This window comes from Apodemus sylvaticus, chromosome 20 (assembly GCF_947179515.1).
Source record: "Apodemus sylvaticus chromosome 20, mApoSyl1.1, whole genome shotgun sequence".
Taxonomy (NCBI): Eukaryota; Metazoa; Chordata; class Mammalia; order Rodentia; family Muridae; genus Apodemus; species Apodemus sylvaticus.
The window spans coordinates 2,529,858-2,549,499 of record NC_067491.1 but is presented as its reverse complement, the minus strand read 5'-3'; the positions used below and the strand labels follow the sequence as shown (position 1 = coordinate 2,549,499).

The window sequence follows — 19,642 nt, the reverse complement described above, 5'->3', positions numbered from 1 at the left end:
AACTTTGGATAGTGGAGAAGCATCTTAAAAAATGCTCAACTTCATTAGTCATTAGGGAAATGCAAATCAAAACAACCCTGAGATTTCATCTCACACCAGTCAGAATGACTAAGATTAAAATCTCAGGAGATATCAGGTGTTGGCAAGGATTTGGAGAAAGAGGAACACTCCTCCACTGCTTGTTGGGTTGCAAATTGCTAAAACCACACTGGAAATCAGTCTGCGGGTTCCTCAGAAAACTGGGCATGTCACTTCAGGAACATCCTGCTATACCACTCCTGGGCATATACCCAGAGGATTCTCTAGCATGTAATAAGGATACATGTTCCACTATCTTCATAGTAACCCTATTTATAATAGCCAGAAGCTTGAAAGAACCCAGGCATTCCTCAACAGAAGAATGGATGCAAAAAATATGGTATATATACACAATGGAGTACTATTCAGCCATTAGAAACAATGAATTCATGAAATTCTTAGGCAAATGGATGGAGCTGGAGAAATTTATACTAAGTGAGGTAACCCAGTCTCAAAAGATCAATCATAGTATGCACCCACTAATAAGTGGATATTAACCTAGAAAACTGGAATACCCAACAAATAATCCACACATCAAATGAGGTACAAGAAGAACAGAGGAGTGGCCCCTTGTTCTGGAAAGTCTCAGGGTAGCAGTATAGGGCAAAACCAGACCAGGGAAGTGAGAGGGGTAGGTGGGAGAACAGGGGGGAGGGAAGGGGGCTTATGGGAATCATGGGTGAAAATCAGTGAAAAGGTTTACTGCAAAGGAATTGGATCTAAGTCACAAAGGTGTTGAAAGACATCAGGCAGGCTGCTCTTCTATAATACTGAGCATTTGCCATAGCTGAAATCAAACAGCGGAGGCAACAGTGCATTTCCCGGCAGGACTATCTGTTCTTCTGGTCTTCTCTGTCTTGAGGACACATCTGGTTTAGCTAAGTTACTGAGTATTCTATTTAATGTCACTGGTTAGAAATTACTTTTATACTACACTTTCTCTTCAATCACCATTTTGTATAACCTAGAAAGTATTAAAATCAAATTGCATGGTGATCAATATACACACCTTGGTTTTTTTAGTGCAACTTCAACAGTGACATGTTAGAATATCGACTCTAGATACATTTTGTACCCATTAGCATTTTTAAAAGTCAGAGAGGAGGTGAATCCCTGAGCTACATTCCATTCTGTTTTACAGAAGCAATGGTCTTCAATGTTCTGCATGCTACATAAGAGTTAAATTTATGATCTACACTAAATCCAATAGTGAAAATGGAACAATAATATAAGTATTAGAACAATAGACACTTTTTAAAAAACTCATTCATGAGGAAGTGCAAGAGGCCTGGTGTGCACCCGGAGGCAGACTGGGAACGCACAGATTGCTCCAGCAGCACAGAGATTAGGTTCCAGTCCTGAGGCCTCTGGCAGGAGCCTTCAGATCTCCACTTCGGGATCCAGAACAGCCTGGGCTGCAACACCACATCTCCAGGTCCTGCAAGAGGCCAGAGGGGCACCCGAAAGACTGGCTGGGAGGAATCAGTGTGCTCTGGTGAGTCCAGCAGGTCCCAGTGGGAGCCTTCAGGTGTCTGCTTCAGGATCTGGACAGCCTGGGCCACAGCACCCTGTCTCCAGGCAGTGCAGGAGGTCAGCTGTGCACCAGAGGCCACATGGGAAGAGGCAGCTTGCACTGGTGAGTCCAGTATTGACAAGACCAGCTAACACCAGTGAAAACTAGATGGCAAAAGGGAAACGCAGGAACGTCACTAACAAAAATCAAGGCAATATGGCAGCATCTGAACCCAATTCTCCTTTAACAGCATGTCCTGGATACCCCATAACACCAGAAAAACAAGACTGGGATTTAAAATCACTGGTCATGATACTGGTAGAGGAACGCATGAAGGACATACTTAAAGAAATTCAGGAGAAAATGGATCAATAGTTAGAAGCCCTTACAAGGGAAACACAAAAATCATTGAAAGAAATTCAGGAGAATACAAAAGCCAATAAAGAGGAAACGCAAAAATCACTTAAAGAAATACAGGAGAACTTTGGTCAACAGGCTGAGGTCATGAAAGAGGAAACACAAAAATCTCTTAAAGAATTAAAGGAAAGCACAAACAAGCAAGTGAAGGAGCTAAGCAAAACCATCCAGGATCTAAAATCAGAAGTAGAAACAACTAAGAAAACTCAAAGGGGGACAACTTTGGAGATAGAAAGCCTTGGGAAGAAATCAGGGGACATAGATGCAAACAAATATCAACAACAGAATACAAGAGATAGAAGAAAGAATCTCAGATGCTGAAGATACCATAGAAACCATGGACTCAACAGTTAAAAAAAAATGCAAAATGCAAAAAGCTTGTAACCCAAAACATCCAGGAAATCCAGGACACAATGAGAAGACCAAACCTAAGGATTATAGGCATAGATGAGAGTGAAGATTTACAACTTAAGGGGCCAGCAAATATCTTCAATAAAATTATGGAAGAAAACTTCCCTAACCTAAAGAGAGAGATGCCCATGAATATACAAGAAGCCTACAGAACTCCAAACAGACTGGACCAGAACAGAAATACCTCCCATCACATAATAATGTACTAAACAAAGAAAGAATATTAAAGGCAGTAAGAGAAAAAGGCCAAATAACATATAAAGGAAGACCTATCAGAATCAGAGCAGACTTCTCACCTGAGACTATGAAAGCTAGACGACCCTGGGCAGATCTCATGCAGACTCTAAGTGAACACAAATGCCAGCCAAAACTACTATACCTAGCAAAACTCTCAATCACCATAGATGGAGAAACTAAGATATTCCATGACAAAACCAAGTTTACCCAATATCTATCCACAACCCCAGCCCTACAAAGGATGATAGGAGGAAAACAGCAATACAAGGAGGGAATCTTCACCCTGGAAAAAGGAAGATAGTAACCTTCTTTCATCAAACCCAAAAGAAGTTAACTAATCAAATTTAAAAAATAACATCAAAAATGACAGGAAGAAACAATCACTATTCCTTAATATCTCTTAACATCAATGGACTCAATGCCCTAATAAAAAGACATAGACTAACCGACTGGATACCTAAAGAGGACCCTACATTTTGCTGCATACAGGAAACACACCTCAGGGTCAGAGATAAACACTACCTTAGGGTAAAAGGCTGGTAGACAATTTTACAAGGAAATGGTCTCAGGAAACAAGCTGGAGTAGCCATTCTAATATCAGATAAAATTGACTTTCAACCCAAAGTCATCAAAAGAGACTCTGAGGGACACTTCTTGCTGCTCAAAGGAAAAATACAACAAGAAGAACTCTCACTCCTGAACATCTATGCTCCAAATGCAAGGGCACCCTCATTCATAAAAGAAACTTTATTAAAGCTCAAAGCACACATTGCACCTAACACAATAATTGTGGGTGACTTCAACACTGCACTTTCCTCAATTGACCAATCAGGAAAACAGAAACTGAATAGGGACATAATGAAACTAATTGAAGCTTTGGACCAATTAGATTTTACAGATATATATATATATATATATATATATATATATATATATATATATATATATATATATATATATAACATTCTATCCTAAAACAAAAGAATATACCTTTTTCTCAGCACCTCATGGTACCTTCTCCAAAATCGACCATATAATTGGTCACAAGACAGACCTCAACAAATATAAGAAGATCGAACTAATCCCATGCCTCCTATCAGATCACTATGGAGTAAAAGTGGTCTTCAATAGCAACAAAAACAACAGAAAACCCACATACACGTGGAAACTGAACAATATTCTACTCAATGATACCTTGGTCAAGGAAGAAATGAAGAAAGAAATTAAAGACTTTTTAGAACTTAATGAAAATGAAGACACAACATACCCAAATCTATGGGACACAATGAAAGCAGTGCTAAGTGGAAAACTCAAAGCCCTGAGTGCCTCCAAAAAGAAAATGGAGAGAGCATACACTAACAGCTTAATGACACACCTGAAAGCCCTGGAACAAAAAGAAGCTATTTCACCCAGGAGGAGTAGAAGGCAGGAAATCATCAAACTCAAGGCCGAAATCAATCAAGTAGAAACAAAGAGAACCATACAAAGAATCAACAAAACCAGGAGCTGGTGCTTTGAGAAAATCAACAAGATAGATAAACCCTTAGCCAGACTAACCAAAGGGCACAAAGACAGTATCCAGATTAACAAACTTAGAAATGAAAAGGGAGATATAACAACAGATACTGAGGAAATTCAAAAAATCATTAGATCCTACTACAAAAGCCTATACTCAACACAACTGGAGAATCTGGAGGAAATGGACAGTTTCCTAGACAGATATCCTACACCAAAACTAAATCAGGATGATCAAATAGATCATCTAAACAGTCCATAACACCCGAAGAAATAAAAAGGGTCATAGAAAGTCTCTCAACCAAAAAAAGCACGGGACCAGATGGCTTCAGTGCAGAATTCTATCAGACCTTCATGGAAGACCTAACACCAATACTCTTCAAACTATTCCACAAAATAGAAACAGAAGGAACTCTACCCAACTCGTTCTATGAAGCCACAATTATGCTGATACCAAAACCACACAAAGATCCAAGAAAGAAAGAGAACTTCAGGCCAATTTCCCTTATGAATATTGATGCAAAAATACTTAATAAAATTCTCGCCAACCAAATCCATGAACACATCAAAACGATCACCCACCATGATCAAGTAGGCTTATTCCCCGGGATGCAGGGATGGTTCAATATAAGGAACTCCATCAATGCTACCCACTACATAAACATACTCAAAGAAAAAAACCATATGGTCATCTCATTAGATGCAGAAAAAGCGTTTGACAAAATCCAGCATCCTTTCATGCTAAAAGTATTGGAACGAACAGGAATTCAAGGCCCATACCTAAACATCATTAAAGCAATATACAGCAAACTGGTAGCCAACATCAAACTAAATGGAGAGAAACTTGAAGCAATCCTACTAAAATCAGGGACTAGACAAGGCTGTCTTCTCTCTCCATATCTTTTCAATATAGTACTTGAAGTTCTAGCTAGAGCAATTAGACAACATAAGGAGGTCAAGGGGATACAAATTGGAAAGGAAGAAGTCAAATTATCACTATTTGCAGATGACATGATAGTCTACTTAAGTGACCCGAAAACCTCCACCAGAGAACTCCTACAGCTGATAAACAACTTCAGCAAAGTGGCTGGTTATAAAATCAACTCAAGCAAATCAGTTGTCTTCCTATACTCAAAGGATAAGCAGGCTGAGAAAGAAGTTAGGGAAATGAAACCCTTCAAAATAGCCACAAACAATATAAAGTATCTTGGTGTGACTCTAACCAAACAAGTGAAAGATCTATATATGACAAGAACTTCAGGTCTCTGAAGAAGGAAATCGAAGAAGACCTCAGAAAATGGAAAAATCTGCCATGCTCGTGGATTGACAGGATTAATATAGTTAAAATGGCCATCTTGCCAAAAGTGATCTACAGATTCAATGCAATCCCCATCAAAATCCCAACTCAGTTCTTCACAGAGTTAGAAAAAGCAATTCTCAAATTCATCTGGAATAACAAGAAACCCAGGATAGCTAAAACTATTCTCAACAACAAAAGAAATTCTGGGGGAATCAATATCCCTGACTTCAAGCAATACTACAGAGCAATAGTGTTAAAAACTGCATGGTATTGGCACAGTGACAGACAAGTGGACCAATGGAATAGAATTGAAGATCCAGAAATGAATCCACACACCTATGGTCACTTGATCTTCGACAAAGGAGCCAAAAACATCCAGTGGAAAAAAGATAGCCTTTTCAACAAATGGTGCTGGATCAATTGGAGGTCAGCATGCAGATGAATGCGATTTGATCCATTCTTATCTCCATGTACTAAACTTCACTTCAAGTGGATCAAGGACCTCCATGTAAAACCAGACACACTGAAACTAATAGAAAAGAAACTGGGAAAGACCCTTGAGGACATGGAAACAGGGGGAAAGTTCCTGAACAGATCATCAATAGCTTATGCTTTAAGATCAAGAATTGACAAATGGGACCTCATAAAATTACAAACTTTCTGTAAGGCAAAGAACACTGTTAAAAGGACAAAATGGCAACCATCAAATTGGGAAAGGATATTCACCAACCCCACATCTGATAGAGGGCTAATATCCAATATATACAAAGAACTCAAGAAGTTAGACCCCAGGGAACCAAATAACGCTATTAAAAATGGGGTACGGATCTAAACAAAGAATTTTCACCTGAAGAAATTTGGATGGCCAAGAGGCACCTTAAGAAGTGCTCAACATCAATGGTCATTAGGGAAACGCAGATCAAAACTACCCTGAGATTTCACCTCACACCAGTCAGAAAGGCTAAGGTCAAAAACTCAGGAGACAGCAGGTGTTAGAGAGGATGTGGAGAAAGAGGAACACTCCTCTACTGCTGGTGAGGCTGTAAGATGGTACAACCACTGTGGAAATCAGTCTGGATGTTCCTCAGAAAACTGGACATGAGACTTCCAGAGGACCCTGCTATAACTATCCTGGGCATATACCCAAAGGATTCCCCGACATGCAATAAAGACACATGTTCCATTATGTTCATAGCAGCCTTATTTATAATAGCCAGAAGCTGGAAAGAACCCAGATGCCCTTCAAAGGAGGAATGGATTCAGAAAATGTGGTATATTTACACAATGGAATACTACTCAGCAATTAGAAACAATGAATTCACAAGATTTTTAGGCAAATGGTTTGATCTGGAAAATATCATCCTAAGTGGGGTAACCCAATCAGAAAAGAATACACATGGAATACAATCTCTGATAAGTGGATATTAATTAGCCCAGAAGCCCTGAATACCCAAGGCACAAATCGCATAACAAATGACTCCCATGAAGAAGTATGGAGAGGGTCCTGATTCTGGAAAGGATCAATCTAGCATTGGAAGGGAATATAAGGACAGAGAAAAAGGAGGGAGGTGATTGGAGAAGGGATGGAGAGAAGAAGGTTTATGGGACATATGGGGAGGGGGGATCCGGGAAAGGGGAAATCATTTGGAATGTAAACAAAGAATATAGAAAATAAAAATATTAAAAAAAAAAGAAGGGTGGATTTTGTCTGTGCCCCTCAACCTACACCAACACAAACACACACACACACACACACTCACACTCACACTCATACTTGTGTGAGTGTGTGTATATATAAACATACCTATGTGCATATGTATATATAAATATGGATATATATGCATATACATATATACACATACTTTCATATATATATATACAAACATACATATGTGCATTTATATACATACATTATACATATGTATATATACATGCATATGTACACATATAAATACTAATCTATATGCACTTATGTGTATATGTACATATATACATACATACATACACATATACATACACACACACACACACACACATATATATATATATATATATATATATATATATATCACATCACATATCACTAAAATAAAAAGTGACACAAGTGGAAACCTTACAGATGCTTGGTGATATGTAGGGGTTGGTTCCAACACTTTGATCAGGAATCTGCATGTGAACCCTGAAGGTCCTGTTACCTAACTGGCTCTTCATCTATCAATAAAGATCCTATTGGCCAATGAGCTGGTTGGACTAGTCAGGATTTCCAGCTTCACTACAGTAAGGCTAGCAGATTCAGGGGAGGAGCAAAAGATTCACCAGCTACAGAGGGAGAAAGATTCACCAGCCATGTGAGATCTAAGGAGTATTGGCCATTGGCTACTCCCACACCTGGTATGAGGTTGCAGGCAGGAGATTAGAAACATAATTAAGCTGAGGGTAGATTTAGGGTGCTGAGCTTGGACTAAGGTGACTGAGCACAAAAACTGAGGGCAGATTCAGAGGTGTGAAGCTGTGGGAGAAAAGTCGGGAAGAGGAGTGAAAAGTGAGGAAGGCTTGGAAGAGCCTGGCCATTGAGCTAAGGCAGATCAACATGAGCTCATCTGAGGATCTGATGGAACCTTATCCCTTGACCTTTATCCTTATCAATCGATAATATGCCACCAGTGATAGTCTGCTACACAGACCTTCAAATACTTGAGCATTCTATGAGTAACCATTTTTATCTGTCCAATTAAATACTATTTTTATGGAAATTAGCTGGGGAGTATCAGAGGTATTTGTTAAATTTAGCTATTCAATGCAGTATTATTGGAGAAAAATCAATTTGTTTATTTTCAAAGCCTAAATAATACCAGACATTATGGAGCAAAGAAAGTGGAGGATATGTTTTGCTTTGTTCTGTTTTGTCCACATCCTTCTTAGAAGACAATGTTCCTCCATTTGTCTTTTTGAATCTTTTTGAATCCTGATGAACATCACAGATCAAAAACTAAGGTATATCCTTAGATGTGAAATGTATGTTGTGGAAATTATAGACAAAATGGGGTCATCATAGAAGGGTAAAGTTGGAGTTGTCACCTTGTATAAAATCAAACTAAACTGGATTTTGTAAACATCCTGGTTAATTGGCTTGATCTGTGAATTAGGAAGCATTAAGTTGCCCAACAATTTCTACAGCTATCTTCCTGTGAATACTGGTCCAGAGTGTTGCTCTTACAGAAAGGTGGCCAAAAAATTTCCAGTGGGCAGGAAAAGGTTCTTGCTGGACAGGTTTGCTTGTTTTCTGACTAGGTCCACATTATCCACAGCCCACAGGTTATCCAGTGGGATGATACATTTTATCTTAAACTTGTTCTTACTCCTAGAAAAAGAATCAAGTATCTCTGTTAGTTTGATTTACATTGTAGTTGGTATTGCTGGTAGAAATAATCAGTTGCTCCTGCCCCAGAACAGAGAACTTCAGGCACAGTTCAAGCCAGGGTAGATGGAATTCAACAAAGCATGTGTGAAAGACGGTACTGGATATGAGCTTCTCAGTGCTCACAAATAGACATAGCCTGATTGTTTTCTGATTGAAGAAGGTTGAAAATGAATATACTGTGAATATGTCCATATATATATGGCATTTTTAGAAAACTATGTATCAAGATTTCTTCCTTAAATATTGTTAATTAGTAACCATTTTTATTTCCACAATGACCATACCATAAAATATTAGTTAAAATTTTGTACTTTACTTAACCACATTAAATAATTTTTCTAAAATAAATGATATAGAAATATTGTCTAACTGGATAAAATTCATTTTCCATTGCCCTTCTTTGTATGCTAAGAAGTAACGTCAGCTCACTACAATGGCTCCTTTAGTAAACACACAAAGCATATCTCATACAAGTGTCCAAAAAGATGATTATTAATCTCAATAATTTAAACAAGTAATTAGAAATATGTCTTCCCATCAAGCATTTTGATCTTATCACGTGTTTATAAGAAACAATAATCTTGGAAGCATTGATTTCCTACTTTCATCATTCCTTTTCTATAAAATTTGTCCTTTGAAAAATTCACATTCGTAATAGTTCATAACTATTTTTTGTTGCTGTTGTTCTCTCTTTTCCCTTCTAACTTTTGACAGAATACTTCCCAGATGTGTGATGTTCTATTACTTCATGATAGGGTGAATATTACCTCTTTGTGTATGAATGTGTGAGTGTGTGTGTGTGTGTGTGTGTGTGTGTGTGTTCACTTGGGTATATAAATCTGTATTGGACACTGTTAAGCTAATATGTTGGTCCAAATCTGAAGATACTTACTGTCTCAGATTCAGGAGGCAAATGACACAATATAAACCCTGAATCAAAAATCTTGTGTATATACATATACACATACTCTTCAACTGTGTGATATTTTCGAAACATGATGCTACAGAGAAAATTTCCCACACTATTTCATGTACCATATAACACTCAAAATACGGGAATATATAATATTTACTAAAGGATACACATGCACACTCATAAACAAACAACAAACAAATGTCAAATCAAATGAAACATTTGTACTTATATTTTTTCACCTCAAGACTTCTAATTGTAAACATACATATATATCTGTATATATGAACCAAAATTCAGAAGAAATACATAAAACTGAAATCTCCAATTTAAATGTCTGATAAGTAATTACCTTCCTTGCAAATGGAAATAATGATGATCATCTCCTATGAAACTAATAACGCTCTTAACATAACATGAAAGACATCCTCAAAATAATTTAACTTTTTATTCACTAGACAGCAGAATCAGGACACACATACGGTCTTTCAAGAAAAACATTCATTTTAGTTTTCTTTACTCTCAAAAATTAATTTCTCTTACGTATACTACACTTGAAACTACACTTGAAAGGCACACTATGAGTATATAAATATATAAATATATATTTATATATATATTTTTTCATTTTTCATTCAAATGAGTTGATTACTATCTTCTAAAAAATGTGAGTATTTTCAAGTGTGGACTGAAAGTGAGTTGAGTAGAAATAACAAGAAGGATGACATATTGACAGACAGCCTGGATATTCACCTATTTTGAGCCTGCATCAGTCAGATACCAACTAATGTTTCCTAAGCTGGGTGCTTACAGTGACTGATCAGGGGTGAAATCCAAATTTGCCCTATTATTCTCTTCTAAACATTTCATTTTTTCACAATTTTTGTAGTGGATATTCAGGAATAGTATTTATGGATGACCAGAAAACTTATCCCCCCAAACTGAAAATATTGTATCATTGATATGTGTCCTCAAAACGATTGACGAACTTATGAGAACATACCTTAAATTATTTAATTATAATGTCAGTATCAACTTCATACCTTCTAGAAAAGTATGAAGGCTATGATCATGGGCAGAGGAGAATATATGTGATGTGGTCCCAGAAAACACTTCCATGGTCATAAGTTAGAGTGCAACTTTGTATACTGCTTCATTCAATCACAGCACTTTTCTCTAGTATGTGCAGAATCACCAACCAGGAAGAACTCAGTGCCTGTAGTTTCCCCTGATTAGTAGCTGCTATTAGGAGGGACCAACTAACACCAGAGATAGCCAGATGGTGAGAGGCAAAATAAGAACATTATCAACAGAAAGCAAGGCAGCTTGGCAACACAACAGGAAGTCCTAGATACTCCAAGCCACTTGAAAAGAAAGATTTGGATTTAAATTCACAGCTCATGATGCTGATAGAGGACTTCAAGAAGGACATAAATAACTCCCTTAAAGAATTACAGGAAAACATAACCAAACATGTGAAGGAATTGAGCAAAACCATCCAGGATATAAAAATGGAAGGAGAAACAATAAAGAAATCACAAAGGGAAACAACTCTGGAGATAGAAACCTAGGAAAGAAATCAGGAGTCATATAAACAAGCATTACCAACAGAATATAAGAGATAGTAGAGAGAATCTCAGGTGCAGAAGATACCATGGAAAACACTGACACAACACTCAAAGAAAATGCAAAATACAAAAATCTCCTAACCCACAACATTCAGGAAATTCAGGACACAATGAAAAGACCAAACCTAAAGATTATAGGTATAGAATAGAGTGAAGGTTTCCAGCTTAAAAGGCCAGTAAATGTCTTCAACAAAACTATAGAAGAAAACTTCCCTAATCTAAAGAAAGAGATACCTATGAACATACAAGAAGCCTGCAGAACTCCAAATAGATTGGACCAGAAGAGAAATTCCTCTTGACACATAATAATCAAAACACCAAGTGCACTAAAGAAAGAAATAATATTAAAAGCAGTAAGGGAAAAAGGTCAAGTAACATTTAAAGGCAGACTAATCAGAATTACACCAGACTCCTTGACAGAGACTATGAAAGCCAGAAGAACCTGAAAAGATGTCATACAAACCCTAAGGGAAGAACACAAATGCCAACCCAGGCTGCTATACCCAGAAAAACTTTACCATAGATGGAGAAACCAAGGTATTCCATGACAAAAACAAATTTACACAGTACCTTTCCACAAATCTAGTCCTTCAAAGGATAATGAATGGAAACCTCAAAAAGGAGGGAACTTCACCCTAGAAAAAGAAAGAAAATAATCTTCTTTTAACAAACCAAAAGGAAGAAAGCCACATAAACAAAATTCCACCTCTAAAAACAAAAATAACAGGAAGCAACAATCACTTTTCCTTAATATCTCTTAATATCAATTGACTCAATTCTCCAATCAAAAGACATAGACTAACAGACTGGATATGTAAACAGGACCCAACATTTTGCTGCATACAGGAATCCCACTTCAGACACAAAGACAGATACTACCTCAGAATAAAAGGCTAGAAAACAATTTTCCAAGCAAATGTTCCAAAATAGACTTTCAACCTAAAGTAATCAAAAAATGTAAGCAAGGGTACTTCATACTCATCAAAGGAAAAAAATCTACCAAGATGAACTCTCAATTCTAAACATCTATGCTCCAAATGTAAGAATACCCCCATTCATAACAGAAATTTTACTAAAGTGCACATTGCACCTCACATTATAATAGTGAGAGCCTTCAAGAGCCCACTTTCATCAATGGACAGATCATGGAAACAGAAACTAAACAGAGACAGAGTGAAACTAACAGAATTTAGGAACCAAATGGATTTAACAGATATCTATAGAACGTTTTGTCCTAAAACAAAAGAATATACCTTCTTCCCAGCACCTCATGGTACCTTCTCCAAAAGTAACTAGATACTCGCCTTGGACACAAAACAGACCTCAACAGATATAAGAAGATTGAAATAATCTCCTTTAAACTTAAGGAATTAAAAGACAGATAGAATAAAAGAAAGTCATTGAGTGAATGCAGCTGATTCCAACCTTCCTAAGTCTTTCTGATTCTCCTGCCTCACTTACATTTATTTATCTAGTGAGTGTATATATGCAGGTATAGGCGTTTCCCAGAACACAAGTAGAGAACACCTCTGTCCAGACTAAGGCTTCACAGACAGTGCCTAACCCAGCCATTTCACTGGTCCAATACAGCATTTTTAAGATGCAGGAATAGAGGCTGGAGAAACAGCACAACTGTAGGTTGCTTGCCTAAAGCATGCACAAAGCCCTCGGTTTGGCTTCCAGTACAGGACAGCCAGCCATGAAGATGCAACCTATAATCTCAGCACTCACAGGCAGAGGCAGGGGGGTCAGAAACTGAAGATTATCCTTGAATAGGGAGTTCAAGGCCAGTCTGAGATATATGATCCTCTATTTCCCAACAATAAAAGGCACAGAATATTAACAAAAGCAGAACAAAACAAAACACTATTTCTCTAATCTGTAAGATAAGAGGAGTCTAGTAACTGCTAAGGAATATACTCTATAAAACTACTCTCAAGTCTTGAAAAACTACTACTAAAAGAGGGCATTTATACACTTCTGAAACACTGTGTACGAGATCAGTACTTACTTGATAATCATTTCTCTTAATATTTGGAACATCCATGTTGTGAGTAGAGGGACAGATATCTTCATGTTTTCTGCCAGTGAAAATGTCAATTCCAACAAGGCGTACCTGACAGAGGAAAGAACAACAGGAAACATGGTTAACCTTATTTATTATATATAAATACACTGTATCTGTCTTCAGACACTCTAAAAGAGGGAGCCAGATCTCATTATGGATGGCTGTGAACCACTACTTGGTTGCTGGGAATTGAATTCAGGACCTTAGGAAGAGCAGTCAGTGCTCTTAACTGCTGAGCCATCTCTCCAGCCCCCTTTCAACTCTTTCAAAGTCATCTTACTTTCTTTGAAAAAGTTGCAGGGGCACAGAACTGAGATTCGTTAAGTACCCAAAACCTGAAGAGTTTGGTGGCATCAAAACTCAACACACTAAGTAACTCAGGACTTCAATTAACAAGAGTCCCTAGAAAGTGAAAACCAAGTCTCTTAGAATTATAAGAACTGGATTGCCTCAACTAAACAAAATGTTTTAGACCACCAGGATTCAATAAAATTTTTGTTTCCAGTTAATGAAACATACTAAGGGCCCAATTAAAGGAGAGCATTATTGAGAGTAATGCCTGATCTTTCAAGAGACTGAGGTTAGAAAAAGAAGTTATTTTAAGTATAGAAACCTCATGATGTGGAATGGAGCACAAATGATCTTATCAGTGAAGCCAAAGAATGACTTGGAAGGACCTACCTTGGCATGACCATGCTTCCCAGTCTTGGAAGTTGACATCTCTATGACTTTGCTTGGTTCCCCTTTAAGCACCAGGAAGCTATTTTTATGCAGGGCTGAGCACTGCATAGGAGAAGTGCTGTAAGCCCCTGCATGTCCAGTCGTGAAATCAATTTCCTCTGCGTTGATGGGCTGGGGAGATGTGTGGATATTCTGAGGGAACTAGGCAAAAAGTTTGTTTGCTTTTTAATAAAGGGCATGCAGGCTGGCAGCCCTTCAAAGGAGGTGGGGAGGGAAGAGTTAGCAGTAGAGTGAAGGCGACACCAGCACCTGGCCAGCAGGTCCAGTCCCCACCACCCTACACAAGAAGAGCCCATGACCTTCCTGTGCAGGAATGTGGAGCCCCGAGCCTCCCCCGACTCCATCCCGGCTGCCAGGGCATCAGCCAGGCCGCAGGTTCAGGGAAGACTGAGAGGCGAGCACCTGGCCGGCTCCACCTGGCCCTCAGTGCTCCTAGGACCTGCAGCGGGGCCGCCCTGGATCCTGGTTCCGGCCAGCGGGGAAGGGCCCGAGCCCGGGCGATCCCGAGCTTGCCGCCCTCTAGTTCCCGTGCATCTCGGCTCCTCGCCTCACCGGGACCCCCGCATCACCTCCTGCATTTCCCGCTGCTCCCCCAGGTCCAGCTGCAGGACTTCACCTTCCGGCCCACACCACACCACTTTGTTGTGATCTCCAATCCCTGAGGCTGCAGCAGCGCCCAAGGCCTCTGCTGGTCCAGGAGACTGGGCGGGGCGACAAAGCTTCCAACACCTTGCTCTCACTGTGGCTTGCCCAGCCCCGCCACAACCCCCGCCCCCAGGCCCCCTCCCCCCCCCCCTCACGGCCACACTTCTGAGATAGGCCCTGCACGCCAGGGGCCCGCCTCCAGACCTCCCATTGGCTGGAAGCTTCCTGAGGTCCCGCCCCATCAGGTAAAGCCTGCACTGGGAACCCCAAGTGCTACAGAGTAGAGCACTCCCCCCTGTGGAGCCACCTGCAGTGCACTGTTTGAAGCCTCCCTGTCTTCCTGGGCAGGATGCATCCTCATCTTTACTACCAGGCCCAGCTGACCTTGGATTTGACCTTTAGGACCAGGTAGCTTGCTCTGGGCCCTAGATCTCAGGCACATGGATGCTGTCACTTAAAGGTCTTCAAACTCTCAAGTCCTGCTGATTTTGCAAGAGTTCAGATTGTTGGTGCAGTGGAACTGTGATTCTGGTACAGCTTGCAGTCCCCCTTGGGGCTGGAATCCGTGCTTGAAGCTGAAGAGTGCTAGGTGTGCTGTACTATTTCATGACTCTGCATTGTAGATCCTCAGAGGACTCCAGACACCCTATGGTGAGGTGCTGGTGCAGCCTGGAGAGTCAACAGTGTTCCCAGGGGCAGGGAATCCCATGGACCAGGAGACTCTACAGTGCCCTTTGATCTTCCTGGCATAGCTGTGCCCAGGAGTTTGAGATTTTGTTGTTGTTTGTGTTGTTAAGGATTAAAGACAAAGATTCATGTGAAGTCTGCTTTCCTTTCACAGTTTCACCATAGCTTTATCTCTCACCTTGGAAAGAATTGAGGTATTCAACTTACCAACCCCACAACGCAGTTCAAGTCGTTCAGTGATTTGGCATTGCTGTCCTATAAGCAAATCCAGTCGCATAGTCACGTGTGCAGATATGCCGAACATATTTCATTTGTGCTGTTTAGAAGCAATAAGCCCGAGGCTTCCATAAATTAAACTCTGCCTCTTGTTACTACATGAAAGTGTCAAATCACCGGGCGGTGGTGGCGCACGCCTGTAATCCCAGCACTCTGGGAGGCAGAGGCAGGCGGATTTCTGAGTTCGAGGTCAGCCTGGTCTACAGAGTGAGTTCCAGGACAGCCAGGGCTATACAGAGAAACCCTGTCTTGGGGAGAAAAAAAAGTGTCAAATTAGGACCCAAGGCTTCTGAGTTCCCTTTGATTTTCCTTATACTGCCTAACTTTTTCCCTATTGTTGTTGTTGTTGTTGTTGCTGCTGCTAATTGGTAAGTAAGAATTGCTTATCTCCTTAGATGCTAAAAAAGCATCTAATTCTGAAAAAAAAAATACAACACTCCTTCATGTTAAAAGTATTGGAAAAATCAGGAATTCAAGTCACACACCTAAATGTAATATGGCCAATATACAACAAACCCATCAGACAACATCAAATTAAATGGAAAGATATTGAAGCAACCCCACTAAAATCAGGAGCACGACAAGGATGCTCACTCTCCCCAAATCTATTCAAAATACTACTCAAAGTTCTAGCTAGAGCACTAAGGCCACAAAAGGAGATCAAGGGGATACAAATTGGCAAATAAAAAGCCAAGGTATCACTATTTACAGATGATATAGTATACAGGAGCAAACCCAATCATTCTCTCAAAGAACTTTTAAAGCTGATTCACAACTTCAGCAAAGTGGCTGAATATAAAATTAACTCTAACAAATCTGTAGCCTTTCTTCATACAAATGATAAATGGGCTGAGAAGGAAAATAGAAACACAACACCCTTTACATTAGTTAAAAATAACATAAAATACCTTTGGGTAACTGTATCCAAACAAGTGAAGTTCTTTTATGACAGAACATCAAGTATTCTAGAAAGAAATCAAAGAACTCAGAAAATAGAGAGATATCCCATGATCGTGGATTGACAAGATTAACATGGTAAAAATAGCTATCCAACCCAAAGAAAGCCAGATTAAATAAAAACTTCATCAAAATTCCAAATGATTCTTTTAAGACATGAAAAGGGCAATTCTTGGTGTGTGTGTGTGAGTGTGCGTGTGTGTGTGTGTGTGTGTGTGTGTGTGTGTGTGTGTTTGCGCGCGCACATATTGTGTGAGCAACGGGGAATGTGTACCAGCTCTGGATAAATATGGGTCCCTGGCCAGCAGTGCCTAGCAAACCCCAGACTGTCACTCTCCTGCTGGAACCCTCCTCTCTCTGTGCCCTGCAGCACCGAAGGCTAAGGCCTTCCTTCTAGCATGTCACTCAAGGAACCAAAAGCCAGGTTGGAACAGCTCCAGACAGTGGATGGCCTTGACTGACTGCAGGTGGGGCCTGCTAAAGGGTTTCCGGGCTGCTGTGGCAGGTGCCTGCAACTCCTGGCTCTTTCTAACACAGGAGCCCTCCTTGCTGCTTCCCCCCATCTCCTCCTCTTCCTCCTCCTGCTCCTGGGTCAGGGATCCTGGTGTCTATGGTGCCAGGAACTACAGGACTCAGCAGCTCCACAGAGGCAGTGGCAGGGCCTCTGGGCCTCTTGCTCTTGCTCAGCCCCTGTGCCTTGCATCCCTTCCTGCTGCCCACGGAGCCAAGGCAACCTGGGTGCTGGCACTGGATGCGCCCTGTTGACTTGGGAAAACCTGTTGCTCTTCATTGACCTGGATCAGGCCGCAACTGCCAGCAAGCTGCTGTGGTCCAGCTGGGGCGCTGAAGTGAGGCCCTTCTTGGCCAAGCAGCTGGAGGAAAATACCAGATGCTCACTGCCTTGTCCAGCCAGGGGCCCACCTCTTACTAAGGCGCACCCTGTGGCTTTGTGCACTCCTCAGCTGCAGCGGCTGCAGCTGCCAGCTCCCTGGTCTACGTGCCCACCATGTGCATGGACTCCATGCTGCCCAGCCTGCACTATCTGCAGGGGACAGACAGCAGGCCTAGGAATCACGCGGGCAGAGCGCGTGCCCACCCTGGTTGGCCACAGGATTCTGCTGACAGCCCCAGTATGGCAGGGGTTGGCACTGCGCGCAGTGGCTCAACTGGACCTGGAGATGCAGGATCGGCCACAGCCCAGGCCTCTGAATGCTTCCCCTACTCGCCCAAGCCCACCCAAGGACAACTATGCAGCGCAGGACCCTGGGGGCTAAGTGGCTGAGGGCGGTGAGGGCACAGGCAGCATGAGTGGCAGTGGCAACAGCCTGAAAGCCATGGGTGGCACCAGTACAGCTCTCTGCCCACAGCACAGCCGCTGAACAGGAAGTACCACCACCATCATCATGATAACCCTGCTTACTCACCCTTCACGCGCACAATGCTGACTCCTGCCTGGTCAGCAGGACCTTTCGAAATGTTAGTGCGCCATGGGAGAATGCAGAACAACATTGGAGCTCTACTCCAGGTACCAAGAGGCCCCAAAGCGACCTGTTGGAGGACCTGTCAGAGAACTGCGAGTGTGTGAATTGCTGTTCCATGGAGATGTCACTGTGGAGAGGAGATGTCACATGGGCAAAGAATGCAGTCTCTACAGCAAGATGAATGGCCTCAGCAGGCCCCCCATCAAGCCAGGAAATGAAACCTAAAAATATAAATAAGTCAAAAGCTTACTCAGATAACAGCAGTGGCTCTGTCCCTGTGACTCCCACTTCCTCTACTTCTGATTCACATGACTGCACCAAAAATACTTCCTTCCACACAAGCAACCACCTCAGGGGAGTGATATATACAGTGGAAGAAAACGCCAACCATGAGAACAGTGATCTCAAGTGTTCAGGTCAAGGCAGCCTGTACATAGGCACCAGTCTGTCCTCCACTGCTGAAGTCACATCCTCTGTGCATCAGGATTCTTAGTGTGCTCTTGTCCTGGCCTGAGCTGGAGCTACCAAGAGATGAGGGCTCTGAAAGCCTCATATCACTTGTGTCTGATTTTGTCCAGCAGTCCAGATTGTGGCAAAAATGCAGACATAGCATTCCTTCAAAGCGTGATTCCTGTGCCTTTGTTTTGAAAGAGATATATTTCCCAAGAAGCTTACTGAAATAAGAAGAGATGGGCTTTTGCAGGAAAGGCCAGCACAGTGGGCCTGTGGCCCGCTGCTTCCAGCCAGCCTGCCTCTGCCTCTGCCCCATACCAGTGGGAGAAACTGTGACATTGACTGGGGCCTTGTCTGCTAAGGAAGATTCAGAGATTTATAAAAGTATTGCTCCAAAGCATGCACTTCTTGTGATCAGCCTTGGTTATCCCAGAATTCTTTCATCCCTGATATATATATATGCACATTTCACAAGCATTCGTGGAGAGGAGCACTGGAAGTCATTTGGTCCATCCTGGAGGCTGAGTGCATTCCTGGGGCCTAGACAAGAATATTACTTTGCAAGATTGCCTTATGACAGATGCTGAGTAACTTATCTAAATGTTCACTGTAATGTGGCTGTTCTGAGAACACTTGGAATTTGTCAACAGGGTAGCAAACAAGATATTTTTCTTCCATGTACACAATAATTTTTAAGTGTAATTTGCTTTGCAGAAATTAGTGTTAAATCATTTGCATAAGCTTTAACAGCATTTTTATAATAAATGTAACATTTTAACTTAAGGGTACTTAAAATAATTAAAAAAAATATGTTAACTTTAGATATATGATTCTTACATCCACAGCCCACTTCTGTATTCCAAACTGTTTATAAGAAAAATGATTTCTAGAGCAAATCTTG

At 40.9% G+C, this 19,642-nt stretch overlaps 1 protein-coding gene and 1 pseudogene across 6 annotated transcripts in view; one reads left to right on the top strand and one right to left on the bottom strand.

Annotated features, from left to right (window-relative positions):
- The window catches only part of LOC127671346 (eukaryotic translation initiation factor 5A-2-like), a 76,298-nt gene extending 59,034 nt beyond the window's left edge, over positions 1-17,264 (bottom strand). For 3 of the 6 annotated variants that reach the window (XM_052166056.1, XM_052166059.1, XM_052166058.1), the window contains exons 1-4: positions 15,195-17,264; positions 14,183-14,383; positions 13,445-13,549; positions 12,004-12,068 (exon numbers count right to left, since the gene is read on the bottom strand). In XM_052166056.1, coding sequence (XP_052022016.1) covers positions 12,024-12,068; positions 13,445-13,549; positions 14,183-14,383; positions 15,195-15,329 — 486 coding nt within the window. In that variant the 5' untranslated portion in view covers positions 15,330-17,264 and the 3' untranslated portion in view covers positions 12,004-12,023. Of the gene's footprint in view, positions 1-8,276; positions 8,833-12,003; positions 12,069-13,444; positions 13,550-14,182; positions 14,384-15,194 lie in introns of those variants that run through there. The other 3 variants (XM_052166057.1, XM_052166061.1, XM_052166060.1) reach the window with 3 other exon arrangements.
- Positions 17,245-18,802, top strand: LOC127671345 (transcription factor GATA-6-like; annotated as a pseudogene).
- Positions 18,803-19,642: the final 840 nt, after the last annotated feature.